A 23,093-nucleotide genomic window follows, 5' to 3' on the forward strand; every position below is an offset into this window, starting at 1 on the left:
TGCTCTACAGATCAGAATCGCGTGCTGTTGCTACAATTATTTGTGATTTTAGGCTTAATTCCTAGAACAAGGAGCCCTTGAAGGTCAACCCTCCTGGCTGATCAGGCTAAGCAACAAACGCACACCATCCTCGAACGTGATTGGACACAGCTGAAGCTCTGGAGAATTTGCATATAGCAGACTACAAGCCTCTGCACCGGCTGGAGTGGGAAGAATTCGGAGCACAGCTAGGTTATTGTTACGCCTCTGTTCAGACGGGTACGTACAAAATGCTCGCTGTGCCAACATGTGCAGCTTATAAATACATGTGAACATGTGTTTGTGTCTTTTGCAGGGATTTGGTGTGTGTTGAACTAACCCGTTTAAAAGAGATCTGAGACGTTTACAAGGTGCAGTCCCTTCAAGTTGTTCCTCAACCCACTTGCATGGATGCATATTATGAGCAGCTTCTGCGCAGAGGCGGAGCGGCGCGGTTCCCCGGTCCACCTGATGATGCGATGCAGCGATCGGGGGATCGACACGGAGGGAACCCGCGCCACCAGCCGCCGGACAGCTGCTGTTTACGTCCTGCAGCGAGCAGAGGAAGCGGCTGGAGAGCCGAGTGTGAGGCGACGGAGGCCGAGGACGCGGCCAGGTAGGCGCCGAACCCGAGCACGGGGCTTTTGCTCAGGTCTGCAGACACGTTTTGACCCACTTTGCACTCTTAAAAAGGGAGGACGGATCCGGTTTTCAGCCAGAACTTGAGCTGCCGCTGTCGCTGCGATCTGACGAAGAGCCAGAAAACCCCAGCCCCTTTGTCCCTCCTCATCATCACACACACACACACTGTGGTAAGAACAGTTCTGCACCGACATTATTATTTAATGAATTCATTAATGTTGTGAGTTATACTAAAAGTGGGGAATGTAATGAAAGTCTGATGCCTGAGGAAATGCTGTTGTGCTCTATTTTCTCCCATTATTGTAACTTCTCTGATGTTCAGGTTTCATAGGTGGCCTTGAATCATCATAGTGTGTGTGTGTGCAGGCCTTCATCGCCCTGTGGATGTGAGCTACCATCTCCCTGCAGGCGGAGGCCGGTGCAGCTGTACTCCCCATCACACACGCCAGCACCAGCCGCGTCCCCTCTCGGCCCCCTGCCGGCACCGCCAGCCCTGGGCCGAGTCCCCGCCTCGGTAAAAACAACACATCTCACGTGACGAAATAAAACGCACACAACGACTGGTTCTTCATCTCTCAGGCGCCACGGCTGCGCGCACGAGGGCGGCGTCTCCGTCAACGTGCCGCTCTTCTCCGTCCCCGACGCGCGCGGCGTCTCGGAGGTGGCCGCGATGGCGCCGAGCGCGGCCGGAGCGGAAGCGTCGGCCACGAGGAGCGTGACTCTGCCGGACGCGAGCAGTGAGTCACTTCACACCAAGCAGTGGAATCCCACCAGGGCCGTGTGTTTCTGCGGGGTCCCCTCATCATCATCATCTCGTCTCTCTCCAGGAAACATTTTTGTAACTTACTCCTCGGACGCCTCCTCGGAGATCGTCGCCTTCACACACTTCCTGAGGAGTCACGGCTTTCGACCGGCTGTAAGCAGAAAAGTTCACTTCTGAAAGACTCCCAGCTTCCTGTAAACACTGATCATCCCATATAGAGCTGCCTTTGTTGTGACAGGTGGACATGTATGACACCACACTCAGACCTCTGGACGTCAACAAGTGGAAAGACACTTACCTAAACGACGTAAGTGTGAAATCAAAGACGCATCACAGTTGTTGTTTCGGGCTGTGAAGGTGTGTGTCGCTGCTGTTTTACAGCCATCCGTGCTGGTTATCGCTGCCATCAGTCCCCAGTACAAGGCGGACGTTGACGGCTTCGCGGTGGACGACCACGGCCTGCACACCAAGTACATTCACTCCATGGTGAGGCAGCGCTCGCTCCCCCGCTCTTAAAGGACGATTGCACAGATTTATTAGCAGCTTACAATTACAGATGCAGAATGAGTTCATCCAACAAGGCAGCCTGAACTTCAGGTTCATACCCGTCCTCTTCCTCGACGCCTCACAGGTAACTGCAGATTACGGCTGTCCGTCCGTCCCTCCGTCCGTCTCTCACGTTCTCTCACCTCCACAGAAGCACGTCCCCAACTGGCTGCAGAACACGTGCGTCCACCGCTGGCCGCGCGACGCGGACACTCTGTTGCTGCGGCTGCTGAGGGAGGAGCGGTACGTGGCCCCCCCCGTCCCCGAGCAGCTGACCCTCGTCATCAGGCCGGTGGCCCCGTAGAGACGGACCCCCGGTTGTCACTATGCAGCTTGTTTTAGTCATTGATATAAGTTGATGGCAGCCCATATTATTGACTGAACTACTTTCTGTTTAATGTGTCGCATAAAAATGTACAGCTTGCCTGTTTTTCAGTTTCAATAAACTATATTCACACATTATCACAGCCTTATTTTTTTACGGAACACGTTCTTTTCCTAATTGAATAGATCCTAAAGTTCAGATTTCACCTGAGTCCATTTCGGATTCGCCTCCAGCCCCGTTCAGTCGTCTGATCTTTCACACACCCCTCCAGCCTCCAAAAAAGGCCTTTCACAGCTGCTGGAGCTGGAGCTCCGGCTAAGAATAACTGGGAGCTGTTGGAGGGTACAGTTACGGCCGCTCTGACCCGTTCTCATGTCAGGCACCAATAACACGGGTGGGGTGTTCTGTCCGTCCCACCAGCCTCGCTGAGCTTTGCTGCGCTGCTTTCTTTTCCCCCACCGTCCCACGGACCCCCTGTGCAATGCTGTCGCAGCGGCAGCTCAAAACCTCCAAAACTCTGACATATTGACATTTCTTTTTTGCCTTGGAGAACTTCAACCTGTGGATTACATGGATCAGGAAACAAGAGTGCAACCTCCAAGCAGAAATGGAATAATTTACTAACTTAGACACTTTTTTAAAAAAAAAACTGGATGTTTACTGGATTTATACTGAAGTTGAGAATATCCAGTCAGGTCTCCATGTGGAGGCGTCACCCCCAGAACCAAGGATAATACCTGACGTTATCGTTATATCACCATGGCTGAAGGTACGACTGCTTCACCTGCGTCAGCTCTCACCTTAGAGCTAAATAAAAGAACTAAACAGCTGCTTCAGCACAGAAATCCTCTTCAAGTGTGTAGCAAATCCACGGAAATTATTTCATACGGAGAGTCATGTTGGAAAAATGTGATGAAAGGTAGTTTCTATAAATACAGAATATCATGTAACCAGAGGCGTAAACTGCAGCTCTGTGACAGACGTGACGGCTGCAGGAGCCTCTGGGTCTCTACGTACGGAGGAAAAAGGCAGAAACAAGCAGAAACAGTGGAAGCAGCCACTGGACGACAGGGAAATTTAATGCACGTAGTAAACATGAACTACACTATAACTGAACTATGAACTACAACTTACACTGTTCACATTTTTTATTGTTATAGCAACTGAATTACTTACACAACTTCACAACATGCTATACTATATCCAAATTTTCCATTGGTGTCATAGTATATGGTGAAAAAAGGTGTTTTAGAATGGCAACACACTTTGAATAACATTGAATAATGATATTGTTTGTTTTTTTCTTAGACAGCTGATTTTTACATATATACACAAAGAAATGCAAATATTTTAACATAATTAACCTTAATTTGTAAATGAAAGTATTAGTATTAGTGTTATAATGAAAGTATGAGTGTGAGTATAACTCTTTCTCAGTGCACTTATTGGCAAAAGGCCCTTGTGAAACTGCATTATCGCAGGGTAGACTGTTAACACTAGGCACCAGTCAGACTGTTGAATGTGTGTTGTTGCTGTTGCAGGAGCCAAATCAGCCTCCTCCACTGCGGCCACTGCGGCCGATGGAGCGGCAGCTCAACCGAGGGCCTCCCTCAGGGCCAAAGGTGTGGGACTCCTCCGGAAGGTCAAGGTGTCCGTGGAGCTGCTGGTTGCGCTGGTGGCTCTTCTGTCCTGGGGGGTTGTGGGAGTGGTGATGTTTGACTTTGTGGAGTACAAGACCGTCCCTGGTTAGTCGCGCACACACGGCTCCATGTGTTTAGGCTCGTAACTTGTGGGTTTAACAGCGTGTTGGTCTTCAGACATTCAGCAAGTGATTGCGGACCCTGTTCAAGCCGTGAACAACGCCGTTGACGAAGTTTCCAGTCTGCTCCATAAGTTTCAAGGTACAGAAGAAAAAACATCTGTGTAGTTTGTGTCTAAAGCCAACTACAATAATCCACAACACCTTTTTTGGGGGGTTTTTAGAATGTGCTCCTGATCTAAGCGACCCCATGTCTGCCGCCACCTACGCAGCTGAGGAAATATCGGAAGCAAAAGACGGATTCGTCCGATATTTTTCAGATGAGGAGGGTACGAATTGCAGACATTCATCCCCATGTGGCATTTTAGCACGTGACGGAATCTGACCTCCTAATTCCCCCTTTAATCACAGGAAACTTCTACCTCAGCTACGTGGACCCTGTGGTGATCGGCAGAGGAGCTTTCCATTCGGCTAATGACTTGATGGGTGAAGCAGCGGGCTCCTTCAGGGACACAGTGTGTGCTGCGGTGGACACCGTTCTGGGCACTATCACGAATATAAATAAAGGTATCAACACCAGGTCGTTAGCAGCTAAATGATGGAAACCACACAAACATCTGCTTGACTGTAGCCTTAACCAGTTAAATCTGTTTCTTTTCTGACAGGACAAACTGACCTCAGCTACGTTGACCCTGTGGTCATAGGCAGAGCTGCCTTCAGTGTTACTAATGAGTCCATCTGTGGGGTGATGGGCTACATCCAGGACATGCTCTGCAGGATTCTAGACTCTATTCTGGATGTCGTTAAAGGTTTTTACTCTTTTCATTTCACATCTGTTCAGCATCGTAACATGGACTCATTGCAGATTACTGTTTTCACTCTCTCGGTCTCAGGATCCTCTGATATTAGCTTCATGGACCCTGTGGTTATAGGGAGGAATGTCTTCCAGAGTCTTGATGACACTGTGAGTGGATTAGTGGGCCACATCCAGGACGCGCTGTGCTCAGTCTTAGACAGCACACTGGATGTCACAAAAGGTGTGTGCTGCATATGTTCACCTTTGTGTTGGTTGGAATCAGAAACTCATTACTGCGTCGATGTTAACGTAGGTTTGTCAACATCTAAAATATCAGGAAGCTTCCACACTAGAGAATGGATCCTCCCACCTGTTATTTCTAATGTCTGTGAAACATGAAAAAACTCACCAGAGCCTAAATGTGTGTTTTTGTGTTAATACTGTTCTTCTCAGGATCCACTGACCTTAGCTTCATCGACCCTGTGGTTATTGGCAGAAATGCCTTCAGTGCCACTAATGACTTTACTAGTGAAATAACAGGAGGCATCCAGGATGTGCTCTGTTCAGTCCTGGATGCAATACTGGACACATTAAAAGGTACATCATTGTTTAAGACGTATGTAATCTGAGTGGGGAAAGACTTTAACTGGGTTTTTGTTTTCTGTCCAGACTTCCAGGACGCTGTGGGATTCCATCCTGTCTCAGTTCTCAAGAGAACTGCAGAGGTCACCTTAGAACCAATAAACATGCTCATAGGCTACATCTCCACGTCACTGATTGGAGAAGAAGGTCTGTCTCAACAAACAGCAGGACGATACTTATTTGGTTTCTGTTGATGCAGATGTGCAGCGATCATTGATGGTTCCATATAGTAATGAATTTGCATGTGAAAACCACACCGATTGTGTTTGGATTGTTTTCAGGCATCGTGCCTGATGTTTCCATTGACCCCATGAAGGTTGTGGAAGATGCTTTGTTGGAGGTCACAGACAAGAAGGATTTGATCTTGGCCTACATGTCGAGCATGCTTGTTGGGGATCAAGGTTTGCTTCAGTGATCTGACTCATGAGAAACGGTAAATGTACTGTCACTTTCAGGCCACTCATTAACTTCTCTCATTTAAGGTGAGCCTGTTGCCACTCCAGGTGTAAATGTAGTAACAGAAAAAGGTAAAAAGGCTGCAGTTCATAATATTTTTTTTAATTAATACTAATAATAATTTATACTGTTGACATTCAAATTAAGGAAATTTTTCTTTCTCTTCAGATGAAACTGTAGTTGCACCGTCTGATATGAAATTGATAAGAAAAGAAGGTGAGTACATTTGATATGCTTTTAGTGTTTTTGGTATGATATTAAATATAATTTCTATACAATCACTGTGATATCATGTTTGAAACAAAGGTGAATTCCTGCCCCCCTTTGACAAAGGTAAGAACTACACTACAGGATTGCCACAGTCCACTGTGATGTGGAAGGTGTGCTGCCAGCGAATAGTTGCATAGACCTGCTTGTGTTTTATTTAGTGATTGCAGCCACTTATGCATGTTCACACTGGATTGTTTTTCACCAACACCTACCATGTATCAGGAATTTTACTGCATGAATGTACAATAAATTTTACACATTCAGCCAAGTTTTACATTTATTACTGACTGCTTTCTTTCTTTTCTTTGTTACACTGACAGTTGTTTAAATCCAGCCTTCAAAATGTTTTTCTGTTTGTTGGTTTGTTTGTTTGTTTGTTTTCAAAATTTCTTACATCTGTTGTTAAAAAGTACTTTTCTCAAAGCATGATCTGCATAGATTAATAAATTGTCTTCTGAGTGTTTTCCTCTGCACACCCAACATCTGCATTCAACAATCTAAAAATCTGTGATATAATGTATGCACCTGTTTTATTTTACCTGCATGTAATCATACAAACAATAGTTGATTTATGACTGCTTTCTGAAACTGTTTAGTCTAAATGAAATTATTTTTTTTTGTGATTTGTGATGAAGACTTTAATTTTCAGTAGCATATAGCAATACTCTAAAAGAGAGGTGACAATGGTTCATAATATAGTTGCAGAGATTGCATTTACTGCAAAACACGAAGCTCCTCCTGCTGCAGAGTTAGGTGAAGACTTAAAGACTGTGAAAGAGGAGGATGAAGCTCCCATTGAAGCTGCCAGTGAGGCTGATGAAAATAAGGCAGCACAAGACAATGGTATTCATGTGTTTTTCTTTGTCACATTAATTAGGGACCAGATTGATAACGTAAACACTAAATTTGTCACTATCACATTAATAGCAAAAAATGTTGACCTTGAAGAAACAGCACCTGCACTAGAAGAGGAAGTAGTCCTTCACGATGACAGAAAGGAGGAGGATAAAGAAGAAGCAGAAGAGACTGATACTCAGGGTTGCAGACAAGAGGGACATAAGACTTTTGCAGAAGAAGATGCAGTGGAAGAGGGGCAGGAACTTACAGCTGAGGAAGAAGAAAAACATGTTCAGTTAGATGAGGTTCAGGTAAAAGAGTGGGAAGAGCCAAAGATGGATAAAGAGGAAGTAGAACGTTTAAAGGAGGAGGAGACGAAAGCTCAAAAAGTCTTGGTTAAAGGCAAGGAGGATGAGAACAATGCAGATAAGAACTTACTCAAAGAGAAGGAGCACACCAGAGCAAAAGAAACTGCACTAGATAAAGATTTGTTCGAGGAGGAGGAGGAGGAGAAGATACAAGCAGAAGAAACTGCTGTGGATGAAGATTTCGTTGAGGAGGAGGAGGAGGAGGAGGAGGCTCAATCAGAGAAAACAGCTGTGGATGAAGATTTGGTCGAGGAGGAGAAGTACACCAAAGCAGAAGAAACTGTTGTGGATGAAGATTTGGTCGAGGAGGAGACACAAGCAGAAGAAACTGCTGTGGATGAAGATTTCGTTGAGGAGAAGGAGGAGGAGGCTCAATCAGAGAAAACAGCTGTGGATGAAGATTTGGTCGAGGAGGAGAAGGACACCAAAGCCGAAGAAACTGTTGTGGATGAAGATTTGGTCGAGGAGGAGACCAAAGCAGAAGAAGCTGCTGTGGATAAAGATTTGGTGGAGGAGGAGGAGGAGGAGGAGGAGACCAAAGCCGAAGAAACTGCTGTGCATGAAGATTTGGTCGAGGAGGAGGCCAAAGCAGAAGAAGCTGCTGTAGATAAAGATTTGATGGAGGAGGAGGAGGAGGAGACCAAAGCAGAAGAAACTGCTGTGCATGAAGATTTGGTCGGGGAGGAGGAGGAGGAGGAGGAGGAGACCAAAGCAGAAGAAGCTGCTGTGGACAAAGATTTGGTGGAGGAGGAGGAGGAGACCAAAGCAGAAGAAAGTGCTGTGCATGAAAATTTAGTCGAGGAGGACGAGGAGGAGACCAAAGCAGAAGAAGCTGTGGCAGATGAAGATTTGGTCGAGGAGGAGGAAGAAACCAAAGCAGAAGAAACTGCTGTGCATAAAGATTTGTTCGAGGAGGAGGAGGAGGAGACAAAAGCAGAAGAAAAAGCTGTGGATGAAGATTTGGTCAAGGAGGAGGAGGAGGAGGAGGAGGAGGAGGAGACCAAAGCAGAAGAAACTGCTGTGGATGAAGATTTGGTTGAGGAGGAGGAGGAGGAGGAGGAGGAGGAGGAGGAGGAGGAGGAGGAGGAGGAGGCGGAGGAGACCAAAGCGGAAGAAACTGCTGTGGATGAAGATTTGGTCAAGGAGGAGGAGGAGGAGACCAAAGCAGAAGAAACTGCTGTGCATGAAGATTTGGTCGAGGAGAAGGAGGAGGAGACCAAAGCGGAAGAAACTGCTGTGGATGAAGATTTGGTCGAGGAGGAGGAGGAGGAGGAGGAGACCAAAGCAGAAGAAACTGCTGTGGATGAAGATTTGGTCGAGGAGGAGGAGGACGAGGAGGAGGAGGAGACCAAAGCAGAAGAAACTGCTGTGGATGAAGATTTGGTCGAGGAGGAGGAGGAGGAGGAGGAGGAGGAGGAGGAGGAGGAGGAGGAGGAGGAGGAGGAGGAGGAGACCAAAGCAGAAGAAACTGCTGTGGATGAAGATTTGGTCGAGGAGGAGGAGGACAAGGAGGAGGAGGAGACCAAAGCAGAAGAAACTGCTGTGCATGAAGATTTGGTGGAGGAAGAGGAGGAGACCCAGGTAGAAAAAACTGCAGTAGATGAAGATTTTGGCGAAGAGGAGGAAAATACCATAGCTCAAGATACTGATAATGGGGAGGATAGGAAAGCCAAAGTCAAAAGAGATTTGGTCAAAGACTCTAAAAAGATGACCAACGCTAGAGAAGACAACAGGGAGGAGGAAACCAAACCAGAAGACCTAGCTAAAGAGGAGGAAGAGGAGATCAAAACTGAAAAAGATTTAGTAGAAGAGGAGGAAGAAAATATTAATATAACTGACACTGAGGTAAAAGATCATTTTATAAAAACTGATGTGGACGATTATCAGCATTTAGAGGAAAGTGATGCCAGCGCATTGTGGAAACCTGAAAAACTGGCAGCTTTACCACCTGTTTATGAGCACAGTGAGTGTTCTGACACACATCACGATCATGACAACATTAACTGTGAAAGCTTAAAAACTGGACATAAGCAAATGATGTTTGAGAAGTTGAGGCCAAAAGCTACAAACAAAGAAGAGCAGAAACATGACAAAGGTACACAACTCTTTTATAACCATTCACTGTTTGTCCCCATTCTGTCCTTGTGTTCATGATTAATGTGATGTGACATTATCAGGAAATTGATCTATTTTTATAAGATGTTGACATACCGCACTGTATTGAAAGCTCATGATCAGTTTGTTGTGATACAATTTTTTACGTTCATAAGTTCATGAGTCTGATATTTGTTGTCATTGTTTTTGTAATTGTCTTGTTAGTATGTAAATCTTCAGTCTGAAGTATGAAGGTTTGAAACTGAAAGAATTCTGTTAATAATAAATAATAACAAAGTGTTGTAGCCTCACTCTAACTATGACCTTAGCTAGGTTGTGCTGTGATTTGACTATAGTCTTACACTGCTGTAGTGCTTATAGTGCTTATGCAGGCATGAGTATTGTCTCTGTTGAGATCCGTAGTGTTTTTGACATAATCTTAAATGATGAACTTCAGTTCTCCTAGATGAAATGGAACGAGATGCCATAAAAGAAGTTAAGGAAGCCATTATTGAAGGTAATAACATTGAAAGCTACTGTAGCTGTGGAAATACATAAATGTCTCAGTCTACATTCAAACTACATACATTGATTTAATATAATTTTACAATAAGACATATAGAGTCAAGGCGGAAAATTATTCATACCCCTGGTAAATTCTTGTTACTTTTATTTAACTAGCAAGTATTTATTAATTTATTAATTTATTAATTTAATTTATTATGATTAATTTATTATTTATTTTTATTTATAAGACGATGTACAAGAGGCATCATTTTGGAGAAAAATATTACTCACCTTTTATTTAGGAGACCCTCCAACCTGAATGAGTTGGACCTCATTGCTAAAGATGAATGAGCAAAAATACCAGTGAATACATGCAAAAATACAGTCAGTAATGATAACAAAAGTGTGATTGCTGTAACAGCCAATAAAACCTTTTTTATTTATTATTGAGAAGTGATAAATAATGTAGAAATATAGACAATTTTGTGTAAATGTAAATTGATCTTGTACATTGTCTTATTATCTTTTGGGATAAGCCTGTTTCATTTCCAATCAAAAAAAAAGAAACTTGCTGGTTTCCAGGGATATGATTAATTTTGGGCTCAAAATTAACTGTATATATACCCAAGTTGGTGCTTATTATGCATCTTTCCAAAACACTTTTCAACATTACTTATGAGTTTTAAATGCTAGAATTTCAGGATTTTACTTTCATGCAGTACACCACACTAATGTTACTGTATTAATGTTTTAGAAGAAAAGCCAAAGAAGAAACCCCTGAGAGCAGGGAAAGATATCCAGAAACTGACTATAGGAGAAGCTAAAATGAAAAAAGAAGAGAAGGAAGTCAAGAAACAAACTAAAGAAAGGGAGGAAGCAAAGAAACTTCTCAAAGAAGAGAAGAAAATAAAGAAGGCTCTCAAAGAAGAGAAGGAAGTCAAGAAACATGTTAAAGAAAGAGAGGAAGCAAAGAAACCTCTTAAAGAAGAGAAGAAAATAAAAGAACCTCGCAAAGAAGAGAAAGAAGTCAAGAAACGTGCTAAAGAAAGGGAGGAAGCAAAGAAACATCTCAAAGAAGAGAGGAAAAGGAAGAAGCCTCTCAAAGAAGAGAAAGAACTCAAGAAACAAACTAAAGAGAGGGAGGAAGCAAAGAAAACTCTCATAGAAGACGAGAAGATAAAGAAACCTCTCAAAGAAGTGAAGGAAGTCAAGAAACAACCCAAAGTAAGGGAAGAAGCAATGAAACCTCTTAAAGAAGACGAGAAAATGAAGATACCTCTCAAAGAAGAGAAGGAAGTTAAGAAACAACCCAAAGAATTGACTGAAGCAAAGAAATCTCTGAAAAAAGAGAAAGCAGACAAAAAACAAACCAAAAAGGAGGAGAAGACAAAGAAACCTTTTAAAGAAGAGAAGGAACAAAAGAAGCTTCTCAAAGAAGACAAGGAAGAAAAGAAACTTCCTGCAAAAGAGAAAAAAATCAAGAAACCACATGAACATGTAAAGGAATCTAAAAAACAACTTAGAGAGAGGAAAGTAAAGAAACTTGTCATAGTAGTCAAGAAGGAAAAGAAACCTCTCACAAAACCATCTAAAAAAGAGAAACAAGTCGATAAACCTCGAGTAGAAAAAATAATCTTAAAACCGTTTAGAGAAGATAAAAACATCACAAAGCCATCACAACGAAACGCAGAAGATAAGAAACCTATTAAGGAAGAGAAGCTTCTTAAACAAAGAAAAGAAGCCAAGACTCACAGAGTAGAAAAAGTAATTTTAAAAGCTCTCAAAGATGATAAGAACATCACAGTGCCACCTAAACAAGATAAAGAAGTCACAAAACCTCACAAAGAAAAGAAGGTAATCAAAGAACCATCCAAAAAAGAGAAGGAGGTTAAGAAACCTCAAAAAGAAAAGAGGGAAGTCAGGACACCTCACAAAGAAAAGAAAACGAAAGAACCATCCAAAGAAAAGGAAATCAAGAAACCTCAATTAAAGAAGGAAACCAAAAAAGAGAAGGAAGTCAAGACTCCTACCAAAGAAAAGAAGGAAACCAAACAATCTCCCAAAGAGGTTAAAAAACCTCACATAGTAGAAAAAGTGATCTTAAAACCTCTCAGAGAAGATAAAAACATGACAAAAGCCCCACAACAAAAATCAGAAGTCAAGAAACCAATCAAAAAACATCTGAAAGAAAAGAAAGACCTTATGACATTTCTTAAAAGGAAAGAAACAAAGAAACCTCTTAAAGATGAGAAAGAAGTTAAAAAGCTGCCCAAGGTAGAAAAAGTAGTCCTGAAACCTCCCAAAGAAGATAGAAACATCACAGTACCACCTAAACAAGATAAAGAGGCTAAGGAGTCTTATAAAAAAAAGAAGGAAACCAAACAACCATCTAAAGAAGAGAGGCAAGACAGGAAATCCCCAAAAGAAAAGAAGGAAACCAAAGAACCTTCTAAGGAAAAGAAAGAAGATAAGAAACCTCTCAAACAAGAAAAGGAAACCAAACAACCTCCTAAAGAAAAGAAGGAAGTTAAGAAACCACACAAAAAAGAGAAGGAAGTCAAGGAAACTACCAAGGATAAGAAGGAAACCAAAGAACAATCTAAAGAAAAGAAACAACCTAAGAAACCTCTCAAAGAAAAGAAGGAACTAAAGGAACCACACAAGGAAGAGAAGAAAGTCAAGGAACCTCCCAAAGAAAAGGAACTAAAACAATCACACAAAGAAGAGAAGAAAGTCAAGGAACCTCCCAAAGAAAAGGAACTAAAACAATCACACAAAGAAGAGAAGAAAGTCAAGGAACCTCTCAAAGAAAAGAAGGAAACTAAAGAACCATCTAAAGAAAAGAAAGAACTTAGGAAACCTCCCAAGGAAAAGAAGGAAACCAAACAACCACTTAAGGAAAAGAAGGAAACCAAACAACCACCTAGAGAAAAGAAAGAAACCAAAGAACCATCTAAAGAAGAAAAAGAAACCAAAGATTCACTTAAAGAAAAGAAGGAAGTCAAGGCACCTCCCAAAGAAAAGAAGGACACCAAAGAACATCCCAAAGAAAAGAAAGAGACCAAAGAACCTCCCAGAGAAAAGAAACAACTAAAAGGACTACTCAAAGAAGAGAACGAAGTCAAGGAACCTGCCAAAGAAAAGAAGGAAACCAAAGAACATCCCAAAGAAAAGGAGACCATAGAACCTCCGAAAGAAAAGAAGGAACTAAAAGAACTACTCAAAGAAGAGAAGGAAGTCAAGGAACCTCCCAAAGAAAAGAAAGAAACCCAAGAACCTCCCAAAGAAAAGAAGGAACTAAAAGAACCACGGAAAGAAGAGAAGGAAGTCAAGGAATCTCCCCAAGAAAAGAAGGAAACCAAACTACCACCTAAGGAAAAAAAGGAGACCAAAGAACCATCTAGAGCAAAGAAGCAAACCAAAGAACCTCCCAAAGAAACGAAGGGAGCTAAAGAACCTCCCAAAGAAAAAAAAGAAACCAAAGAGCCTCCCAAAGAAAAGAAGGAACTAAAAGAACCACTCAAAGAAGAGAAGGAAGTCAAGGAATCTCCCAAAGAAAAGAGGGAAACCAAAGAACCATCTAGATCAAAGAAGGAAGCCAAAGAACCTCCCAAAGAAAGGGAGGAAACCAAAGAACCTTCCAAAGAAAAGAAGGAAACCAAAGAACCTCTCAAAGAAAAGAAAGAAACCAAAGAACCTCCCAAAGAAAAGAAAGAAACCAAAGAATCTCCCAAAAAAAAGAAGGAAACAAAAGAACCTTCCAAAGAAAAGAAGGAAACCAAAGAACCTCTCAAAGAAAAGAAAGAAACCAAAGAACCTCCCAAAGAAAAGAAAGATACCAAAGAACCACACAAAGAAGAGAAGGAAGTCAAGGAATCTTTCAAAGAAAAGATGGAAGGTACGAAACCTCCCAAAGAAAAGAAGGAACTAAAAGAACCACTCAAAGAAGAGAAGGAAGTCAAGGAACCTCCCAAAGAAAAGAAAGAAACCAAAGAACCTCCCAAAGAAAAGAAGGAACTAAAAGAACCACGCAAAGAAGATAAGGAAGTCAAGGAATCTCCCAAAGAAAAGAAGGAAACCAAACTACCACCTAAGGAAAAGAAGGAGACCAAAGAACCATCTAGAGCAAAGAAGCAAACCAAAGAACCTCCCAAAGAAACGAAGGGAGCCAAAGAACCTCCCAAAGAAAAAAAAGAAACCAAAGAGCCTCCCAAAGAAAAGAAGGAACTAAAAGAACCACTCAAAGAAGAGAAGGAAGTCAAGGAATCTCCCAAAGAAAAGAGGGAAACCAAAGAACCATCTAGATCAAAGAAGGAAGCCAAAGAACCTCCCAAAGAAAGGAAGGAAACCAAAGAACCTTTCAAAGAAAGGAAGGAAACCAAAGAACCTCTCAAAGAAAAGAAAGAAACCAAAGAACCTCCCAAAGAAAAGAAAGAAACCAAAGAACCTCCCAAAGAAAAGAAAGAAACCAAAGAACCTCCCAAAGAAAAGAAGGAAATCAAAGAACCTTCCAAAGAAAAGAAGGAAACCAAAGAACCTTTCAAAGAAAAGAAAGAAACCAAAGAACCTCCCAAAGAAAAGAAAGAAACCAAAGAACCTCCCAAAGAAAAGAAGGAAACCAAAGAACCTCTCAAAGAAAAGAAAGAAACCAAAGAACCTCCCAAAGAAAAGAAAGAAACCAAAGAACCACACAAAGAAGAGAAGGAAGTCAAGGAATCTTTCAAAGAAGAGATGGAAGGGACGAAACCTCCCAAAGAAAAGAAGGAACTAAAAGAACCACTCAAAGAAAAGAAGGAAACCAAAGAACCTTCTAGAGCAAAGAAGGAAACCAAAGAACCTCCCAAAGAAAAGAAGGAAAACAATGAACATCCCAAAGAACAGAAGGAACTAAAAGAACCACACAAAGAAGAGAAGGAAGTCAAGGAACCCCTCGAAGAAAAGAAGGAACTAAAGGAACCACACAAAGAAGATAGGGAAGTTAAGAAACCTTCTGAAGAAAAGAGAGAAACAAAAGAGACACCTAAAAAAGTGAAGGAACATAAGAAACCTTACAAACACGAAAAGGAAACCAAAGATCCACACAAAGAGAAGACAGATAAAAAACTACAACAAGAAACAAAGGAAGTCAAGAAACCTGCAATAAAAGAAAAATATATCTCAAAGCCACCTGAAGAAAAGAAACTCCCTAAAGATGATGTCACAAAACCACCTAAAGACGAGAAAGAACTGAAAAAAACCCTAAAAGAAACAAAGGAAGTCAAGGAAACACCCAAAGTTGAAAAAGATAAAAGACCTTTCAAAGAAATAGAGACCAAGAAATTAACTGAAGAACAGAAGGAAGTAAAGAAACCATCCAAAGAGGGAAAAACACTCAAACTAACTTTATCACCTAAAGAACACAGAGAACTGTCTATAAAGGCAGAAAAAGTACCACAGAAGCTGGAAAAAGATGTAGACAAACCTAAAATGGCTGCAACAAGGGTGAAAGTGGTCAGGAAGGATGTTGTATCTGTTCTAAAGAAGGAACATCACAACATCACAAAAGCAGGTTAGTTGTTAGTATAATATGTACGCTAGCATGTCGCATTGTGACGTTTGGCGTTTGTCTAATGCATCAAAATGTAAAGTTAACTGTAACCTTGTTCCCTGTTTGGTGACACAGAAGTTCCAAGGGACAAGGCCAAAGCAGCGCCCAAAAAGAAAGGTAACTCACCCATTATAAGCAACATTCATAGATTATGTAGCAGAGAAAAGCTATTTATAAAATGTGTGTTTTATGATTCACAGGCCCAGTTGAAAAGGTCGTATTGGACAAAGGTCAGACTGGTGCATGGCTCAGTGCCGTTTTACCTCAACTCAGTTATCCTGTTTTATCTTAAAGTATAATTTTCCTTTTTTTCCAGAAGCCAAAGTCAAAGCAGTATCTGTAAAGAAAAGTAAGTTATATTAAATAATTCAGAGATCACACACACATGACATGACGGGGATTTGGGCGTCCAACCTAAGTATTATGCTTCGTTTTCTTTTACAGCTGAGGTTTCAAAACTGAAGCGTAAAGCAGCCGTGACAAAGAGAGGTAAGAATGATTCTTCATGTGTTATTCATTTCTGTGATTTATTTCCTTTATGACAAAAATAAAATGTCTTTACTCAGAACCTGCTCCACTCAAGACAAAACCAACCCAAACACTTAAAGGTAAGAGATAAATCATCTTTTATATGTATCTTAATATTAAACCTGTCTATGGATTATAATATGAATATATTATCTGTGTCAAAAGCAGAAACACCGCCAAAAAATGTCTCGCTACCAACAGAGAAGGTGAAGGTGGTCCCATTAAAGAAAGGTGAACTGTTGTTTACAGTGATCAAATGACATAAGAGGGCATAATGTTATAGACTGTGTTTTTCTACCATCACTCTTTTTCTGTACATTGTTACCTCACATATTTATTACATTTACACCAGTAGCTGCAGTTCTAAAGGAGAAAAAGGTGGAGCCAGTAATTCTCAAAAAAGGTTTGTTTGTTTTAAGCATGTTACTCGTCCCTCACATTGAAGTAGTCCTCAGCTTCATGGATTTTGATAATTGCCTAAAAGGCCATTTGTTATTCCAGCACCTGTTATCAAGGCAAAACTAAAACCTGCTGCCCAGAAGAAAGGTACACAGCAAAATTCTTGTCATAACAAAAGATGTGTTATCTGAATTAAATACATAACAATGGCACCACTTCCTTTTCTTCAGAAACTGAGGTGAAGCCAGTTCTGGTCAAAAAAGGTAAATTGACCAATAAAAACATCATTAATTACCTAAATTTCACTATTTTTAATCCAACAGTCCAAATTATTTTCATGCTGTTCTAAGTTACAGTACAAGAAGTTAGAAAGGAAAGGCCCAAACCAGCTGCGGAAAGAAAAGGTAAATATGAATAGGAAAAAATGAAAAACATAAAAACCTGCTCTTACTTTCAAACCGTGATGTTGTTATTGTTACGTTTGAATTAGCTCCGTCTAAAACAGAGCAAGAAGCAAGAAAAGAAAAAGTCAAATCCCTCCTAAAGAAGAAAGGTAGTCTGCTACTGCCATCTGCTGTAACTCAGAAATTATTGGTGTCCATACCAATAATTATCAGTATATATAGATTCTGTCGTAGACTTAGAATAGTGATGCACCGTAACCCTGTTTTCTTGACTGCGTGTCTGTCTGCTTTTGTAACTCTTCCATTTTTGAAAGATTTGGCCTGTATAAAGAAATGAGATTAAATTTGACTGGATAACCAAGATATTCACTGCGCTCAGTGCCTTAAAGCGATTTACCCTTATCTTTTTATCCAGAGCCTAAAGCAGCAGTGGAGAAAGTCAGACGTGCTGTAACTAAAGGTACTAAGTGAATTCCACACTTTGGCATGTTTGCGATTAGTGCTGCACGTCTGATATTTTGTGTCAGCAGCTTTTTATATCTCGTTAAATGTCCTGTGATTGTACACAGTGTTATAAAATGTATTTTCTTCCTGGTGGTGCAGCCACGTTGAAGGCAAAGCCCAAACGAGTCCATGTGAAGAAAGGTACATGAGCGGCCTTCACCCAGTAGAAACATCGGCCTTTATGACTGCGAGTGACTGTTCTGGTGACTGGTAGCAGGACGCTGTGTAGTATAGTGTAACAGCTCTGACTGACTCTGAACTGCTTAGCATGAAAACCAGCATTCTGCAGGTCCATAGCAAAGAGCTGCTGGTTGGACGGTTGCCAGATCTGCAAAGGGCTGCACACACAGATTTGGTCAGGCTGGGTGCTTTAAAGCTTCCATTAAACCGTCTCCAGTAGATTGACTTACGTTGGCTAACTGTGGCGTCTGCTCTCAAGTTACGGCTCCTGATCTCCCTTCCTTTTTGCAGAACTGGAGCCTCCTAGAGAAAAGGAAAAGCCTGTTGCAGTGAAGAAAGGTACAGAGCTTAGTGTGTTACAGTAGTGTGATCTCATGCTACAGTAGGTCTTACTGGTGCATGTTAGCAGCAGGTCCTGAAAGGTCTTTATCAGGGTTGAAATAGAAACCTTGTGAAATATAAATAAATAAAATAACCTTACTGTATGTTTTATCAAATCTGTTTCCTCCCTGGTGATGATGCAGCCATGTTGAGGGAAAAGAGCAAACCCCTCCATGTAAAAAGAGGTACTTCATCAGGAGCAGCCCTTCATGTTACCAGCTGCAGTAATCGGATTACTACCTGTAATCTGATTACAACATGAAGACCTCAGCGCTGGTTCCACTAGTGGTTCCACAATAATAAAAAAAAAGCTTTCATGCTTTCAATAATAAATAATAAAATATAATATGATATACACATATTATATTATAAGCTATTTATGTAACAACCATGAGCTGATGCCGTCCTTTCCAGTAATGCTTTTATCATTGTCGACAGTACTTTGAACAATATCATCAAAGTTATAAAAGTTAAATGATTAATCTATTATCCGCATCCTAATGTCAAACAGGCAAAGTGGGGTTTTACAACCTGGCAACCAAATGTTTATTATTATATATGACCAATAAAGCATCAGTAAATGGTTTGATAACGGTTGACAAAGCCACTGAATTTTACAAAGCGCTGGTAGATGTTTTCTAGTTGCCGTCATATATAACCTGCACTGGCTTAAAAAAATGTCTCACATAAGAATGAAACTTCTGAGATATAAACTGTCCTTTTCCTTTTGTTCTGATGTTGGTAAAACAGAGCCTGAGGTTTCAAAAGTCAAGGCTACAACCCCTGTAACAGTGAAAGGTACGAAGTCAACCAGCTTTGAGTGATTACATCACAAAGTGTATAGTTTAATAAAAGCAAAGAACAATCACTGTGACAGATATTGACAAATAACTATTTGCGATAAAAAAGGAAAAGTATTGTGATCATTAAGCATCTTCAGTATATTTGCAGTGATCAGTGCATCTACATCTAATAATGCCCTGTCTTTATTTTGTGGTTCACCTACTGGTTCACTACAAAGTAACATTTGCTTCATTCTTCTAGATAAACCTGTTGAGAAGAAATATAAAGAGGAGAAGACTAAAGGTTCTATTATGTTTTTATTTAGGAAAATGACACCAGTCTGTGATTAAACTACATGTTTTACTAATATTAGATGTTCACGTTTTACAGTAGACAGAGTTCTGAAAGAGATCCAGGTGTCTGCAAAGAAAGGTAACATTCTGTCATTCTGTGGCCAAATGTTTGAATGGAGAGTTGTTTTAAACTAATGCCACAGTTTATTTTGTAGAAAAACCAGTTGAAAAGAAGGAGGAGAAAGTAAAAGGTGTGTGTGTTTTAGTTTGAGCCCATTGACAGCGTGTTGTTCTGCAGCTCATGTCGCGTCCTCTCTCCTCCTGCAGAGCCCGCTGTGTCCGACAGCTTCTTCATGGAAGGTGCTCGTCATTTGTCTTTTCATATGCACGAATACGGCGTCGGAGGCGCGTTAGCCTGAACCCGCCTGTGTGTCCCTCCACAGAGGAGCTGCCCTACTTCCAGTGCTTCTTCGTGGACGAGGACGAGGCCCAGTTTCCCTTCTACGCCTTCTCGCCGCTGCAGCTGTGAGGCTCCGGTCTGAGGTCCGCGTGAGGTCACGTCACCCCAGCAGAAGAGGGGGAACTATGCCATTTCTTTCCACATTTGGTTGAGCTCTCGTACCAAACATGCAGCCGGTGTCGCTCCTTTCCTGTCATTGTTCTGCTCTTTCGATGGTGCAATATCTTAAAAGTAGCCACATGATTAGCGAATGTGCAACAGTGTCACAAACAGGGCACAACGGCCTGATTTCCATCATTCTTTATAGAACTGTACACATTTTTCTCAACTGGGAATCAGACACATACAAGTGTTTGTTTGTTTTTGCTTTTTTTATCATTGATTTATACTTGAAAAGGAATGACGATGCGCTGTATGGAGAGCTCCCGATCCTACTGACGAAAAACTAGCAGAGGTGTGACGTTATTACAGCCTTAAACTGTACCCACTCTGCATTTTTATATCGGTGCTAGTGATGACTAACCTCGCCAAATGAGGACTGAGGTTATTTTTATGCATTTCTACCATCAAGGATCAGATTAATTCTAATTCTTCTATTATAACGACTGTGCGTGCACTAATTGTACCACAGTCTTTTATTAGTCAATAAATGGGATACATGGGTTTTGTGGCCAGACACACTGTCCAGCCACAAAGGCCGCTGGAGATGTAGCTGATGGGATGACAAATGTTTATTTTCATTGTGTTAAGTGAATCGTAATCACCATGTGCAATACACAGATTTTTATCTGACTGATGGAAACACTATGTTTATCTCAGCGTCTATAATTGTAATGTGCATGAAGTGTGTGTGTGTTTTAAGCACACGTGACCTTTTCAATTAGTAATTAAAATATTGTCTCTCAGTGGTGCTGACAGTACCACATGCTGTACCTTAGCATTTGTATTTATTCTTATTGTAAATAATAAAAATATTGTTTCACCCTTCAGCCTCCAAATCTAAACACATTATGTATAATTTGTCAATTACACCTTAAATCTGCTTGTGAATAGTTGCAAACTGATATTAAAACAGTAATGCAAGTTTTTCTGTGGAGACTCTTTATTTGTCTTAAAATAGTGAAATCATTATTTAAAAAAAGGAAATCCCAGTTGCCACTTGTTCGCCATCGTTCCCCATTAACTAATGGAACTAGTTTCAACAAGACACGAAACAAAGCGGATTAACTGAATGGTCAAGTCTTCTCACTGTATTTCCCTAATGAGGCCAGAAAGGGGTTACGGCAGGTCAGCTTACACCACTGACACAGATTCCTCACCAAGAGGAAACTCCCGCAGTTTTCCAGGGAAGCGCAGTAGAGACGGAAGAAGCTGCTTCACCTCCGTCTCCTTTTCTGCCGTTCAAAAGCGATTGTGCCAATGTAAATGGCCATTTTCACCATACTCGCACATATCATTTGAGGCAACCTTTGTCGTAAGGTGGACTGAAATGACTCTCTTGGGCAACGGCCAACTGCGTTCCAGTCCAGTTAGCACAGTTTCTTTGTATCACTTGCTGCTCAGAGGTGGCCCAGAACTTGGCAGCCCGTGTGCCGAGATGAGGAGAAAGGCCTCGCTTGTACTCACGGTGTTCAGCAGGCTGGACACAGCTCAGCGGGCAGGACCGGGAGGCTTCCACTGCTTAAAATGTGGGAAAGATGGAGGTCAGACGAGGCCACGCGAGCTCCAGATCCGCATCCCGTGTCCCATCTGAGCCCGTGGGGCGAGCGGGCGCGTTGGACGAGGGTTGGTCCACACCATCGAATGATGCCTCTACGCGATGACGCCACAGCCTTAACCGGATTATCGTGAGAAGAGCAATATGCCCCCCCCCCGCCCCCCTCCGAGCTGCCGCTGACCATCCGGGGGTAACTAGAGGACATTCGCTCCCATGAGTTGGGCGGTCGCTCTGGCTGCTGCTGCACAGTCAGCCTGCAGCTGTCACCTGGCAGCGGCTCCTCACAGCAGCTCCACTGTTCCCACAACGTAGGTTGGCTGATCTCAGCTAATCTATGGAGGGCTGCATTTAAGGATGCACGTGGTGATGAGGGTGCATTTGAATATATTGGTAATAATAAGTGAAATGTCTGAGGCAATCAAAGGTTTATTCAAGTAGTTTATTGTTTGCACAGAATGAAATATTTCAGGGCCTTCACAGTCTGATGTCTTGTTTTTTTTTTTACAAAAGGTCTTACAAAAAATCCCAAAATCATTGTTCGAGAGTTACAACAACAACAAGTGCAAGTCGTCCCATGCAGGAAAGAGGTTTTCAATATAAAAGAAGTGTTGATGCACAGCTGGGCTGAATGCTCATTCATGTGGGGGCGGAGGCTAGGCTTTCTCGTACGTGCGCACGGCCTGGACTCCTTCAAAGGTCAAAGTCTGGAGGCACAAACGGAGAAAGAAGAAGGAGGTTAAGCAAGTTTTCTGCAATCTACTTGTGCCGTTATCAGCGTGATTCGCATCAGCCCTTTGAGACTTGGTTCATGGAGCAAAGGGCTCCACGAGGGGATGAAGGTGTTGAAGGCCAGCGCAGCAGCAGCAGCAGCAGCAGCAGCAGCTTACCATCACCATTTTTCCATCCTTGATTTCTCGGACAAATCTGGTCTCTTTGTCGTCCCACCGCTGCGTGTGCACGAACGTGTCTCCCTCCACGGTGAAGGTAGACTGCAAGCAGAGGGCAGGTCATTCAGAGCAGCACAGCAGCGCCACAGAGCTCACGCTCAGCGTTTCTCCGCTTACTTTGACGTGCCGGTCATCGGGCGTGGTCTCGTCAAACTCCTCGCCCAGTTTGGACGAGATCTCAAAGTTTCTGAAGGTGCTCAGAGTTTTCACCACCACCTTGTCTCCATCTTGGCTGATCACTACTGTGGGTTTAGTGACATTGCCAACTTGCCTTGTAGCAAAGCCCACACCTGTGAATCATTTTTTAAATAAACTTTTAACTTCCAAAAAAAAATTGTAGAATAAGTGAAGTCAACTTTGTACATCTCTATGTGTCATGCAGTTAAAAATCAGATGCTCACCAAGTGCTTTCATGTATTCGTCGAAGTTCTGGCTGTCGACCAGTTTCCATGTAGCACAAAAAGCATCCACCATGTTTGCAGATGTTGCTGGTCCAGTCCTGAGTCACAGTGAAGCAGCCTCCGTCTCCCTGCAGTAAATGTGCAGCGGGTCCGTCTGCTGAGTTAATACTGTAATGGGAGGGGCAGGCAACCTGCTGTGTGGAAGCTGATTGGATGGGTCAAACAGTTCCTCAACTGTGATTGGTCACGGCAAACATCTCACTGGATGTGTGATAAATCACGAACGGACGAACGGTTTGTATGTGATAATGGTGATACGTATTAGATTAAAAACAAAAATCCCATTTCTGTAACACTAGACATAAAGCAGCCGTTGGGATTTACCCTCTGGGAACCATGAAAGTTAAAGAAATTTCTTAAAAGATGCACCTTATTTCCTTTAAAGCTCAAGTACAATAGAGCGTCTAACAAAACGAATTAGTGATT

General features: G+C 42.0%; 3 protein-coding genes across 43 annotated transcripts; 2 read left to right on the plus strand and 1 right to left on the minus strand.

Annotated features, from left to right (window-relative positions):
- The first annotated feature begins 111 nt into the window (after positions 1-111).
- On the plus strand, positions 112-2,431 carry LOC114849060 (E3 ubiquitin ligase TRAF3IP2-like). Its single transcript, XM_029140089.3, has 10 exons — positions 112-258; positions 335-634; positions 712-830; positions 1,027-1,174; positions 1,240-1,397; positions 1,488-1,576; positions 1,662-1,730; positions 1,805-1,909; positions 1,980-2,054; positions 2,121-2,431. Exons 2-10 carry the CDS (start codon positions 426-428, stop codon positions 2,271-2,273), a joined length of 1,125 nt encoding a protein of 374 aa, XP_028995922.1. The 5' UTR covers positions 112-258; positions 335-425; the 3' UTR covers positions 2,274-2,431.
- Positions 2,432-2,656: 225 nt separating this feature from the next.
- On the plus strand, positions 2,657-20,629 carry si:ch211-266g18.10 (axoneme-associated protein mst101(2)). 41 transcript variants are annotated; one of them, XM_055505529.1, is made up of 36 exons: positions 2,657-3,063; positions 3,836-4,039; positions 4,112-4,195; positions 4,278-4,382; positions 4,465-4,620; positions 4,719-4,862; positions 4,947-5,090; positions 5,303-5,446; positions 5,519-5,638; positions 5,773-5,892; positions 5,974-6,018; positions 6,116-6,163; positions 6,254-6,280; positions 9,974-10,033; positions 10,778-15,571; positions 15,686-15,727; positions 15,811-15,840; positions 15,927-15,959; positions 16,055-16,099; positions 16,177-16,218; positions 16,304-16,369; positions 16,491-16,541; positions 16,640-16,684; positions 16,768-16,800; positions 16,888-16,941; positions 17,028-17,090; positions 17,357-17,401; positions 17,545-17,586; positions 17,917-17,964; positions 18,150-18,190; positions 18,744-18,804; positions 19,051-19,092; positions 19,180-19,221; positions 19,298-19,333; positions 19,410-19,442; positions 19,526-20,629. In XM_055505529.1, the coding sequence occupies exons 1-36, from the start codon at positions 3,054-3,056 to the stop codon at positions 19,609-19,611; spliced, it is 7,185 nt and encodes a 2,394-aa protein (XP_055361504.1). In that variant the 5' UTR covers positions 2,657-3,053; the 3' UTR covers positions 19,612-20,629. The 41 variants fall into 41 exon arrangements, 28 of the variants coding, with proteins under 28 accessions (XP_055361504.1, XP_055361506.1, XP_055361499.1 ...); XM_055505531.1 differs by having other exon boundaries at positions 17,357-17,400; positions 17,535-17,586; positions 18,150-18,191; positions 18,757-18,804; XM_055505524.1 differs by having other exon boundaries at positions 17,357-17,400; positions 17,535-17,586.
- Positions 20,630-21,679: 1,050 nt separating this feature from the next.
- fabp7a (fatty acid binding protein 7, brain, a) lies at positions 21,680-22,751 on the minus strand. The gene is made up of 4 exons (XM_029140102.2): positions 22,608-22,751; positions 22,324-22,496; positions 22,147-22,248; positions 21,680-21,963 (listed from the first exon to the last, which is right to left on the minus strand). The coding sequence occupies exons 1-4, from the start codon at positions 22,678-22,680 to the stop codon at positions 21,913-21,915; spliced, it is 399 nt and encodes a 132-aa protein (XP_028995935.1). The 5' UTR covers positions 22,681-22,751; the 3' UTR covers positions 21,680-21,912.
- Positions 22,752-23,093: the final 342 nt, after the last annotated feature.

This window comes from Betta splendens, chromosome 22, assembly GCF_900634795.4.
Source record: "Betta splendens chromosome 22, fBetSpl5.4, whole genome shotgun sequence".
In the NCBI taxonomy this organism is placed as follows: Eukaryota; Metazoa; Chordata; class Actinopteri; order Anabantiformes; family Osphronemidae; genus Betta; species Betta splendens.

Bases quoted from the DNA above. Each gene is read 5' to 3' on its own strand.
- LOC114849060 (XM_029140089.3), top strand. From the start codon at position 426: ATGGATGCATATTATGAGCAGCTTCTGCGCAGAGGCGGAGCGGCGCGG. The intron at 635-711 runs GTAGGCGCCGAA...ACTCTTAAAAAG, and splicing joins GAGGCCGAGGACGCGGCCAG to GGAGGACGGATCCGGTTTTC. The intron at 1,175-1,239 runs GTAAAAACAACA...TTCATCTCTCAG, and splicing joins TGGGCCGAGTCCCCGCCTCG to GCGCCACGGCTGCGCGCACG.
- si:ch211-266g18.10 (XM_055505524.1), top strand. The intron at 5,091-5,302 runs GTGTGTGCTGCA...TGTTCTTCTCAG, and splicing joins CACACTGGATGTCACAAAAG to GATCCACTGACCTTAGCTTC. The intron at 5,447-5,518 runs GTACATCATTGT...TTTTCTGTCCAG, and splicing joins AATACTGGACACATTAAAAG to ACTTCCAGGACGCTGTGGGA.
- fabp7a (XM_029140102.2), bottom strand. From the start codon at position 22,680: ATGGTGGATGCTTTTTGTGCTACATGGAAACTGGTCGACAGCCAGAAC. The intron at 22,249-22,323 runs GTAAGCGGAGAA...CTCTGCTTGCAG, and splicing joins CCGATGACCGGCACGTCAAA to TCTACCTTCACCGTGGAGGG. The intron at 21,964-22,146 runs GTAAGCTGCTGC...TTGTGCCTCCAG, and splicing joins AGGATGGAAAAATGGTGATG to ACTTTGACCTTTGAAGGAGT.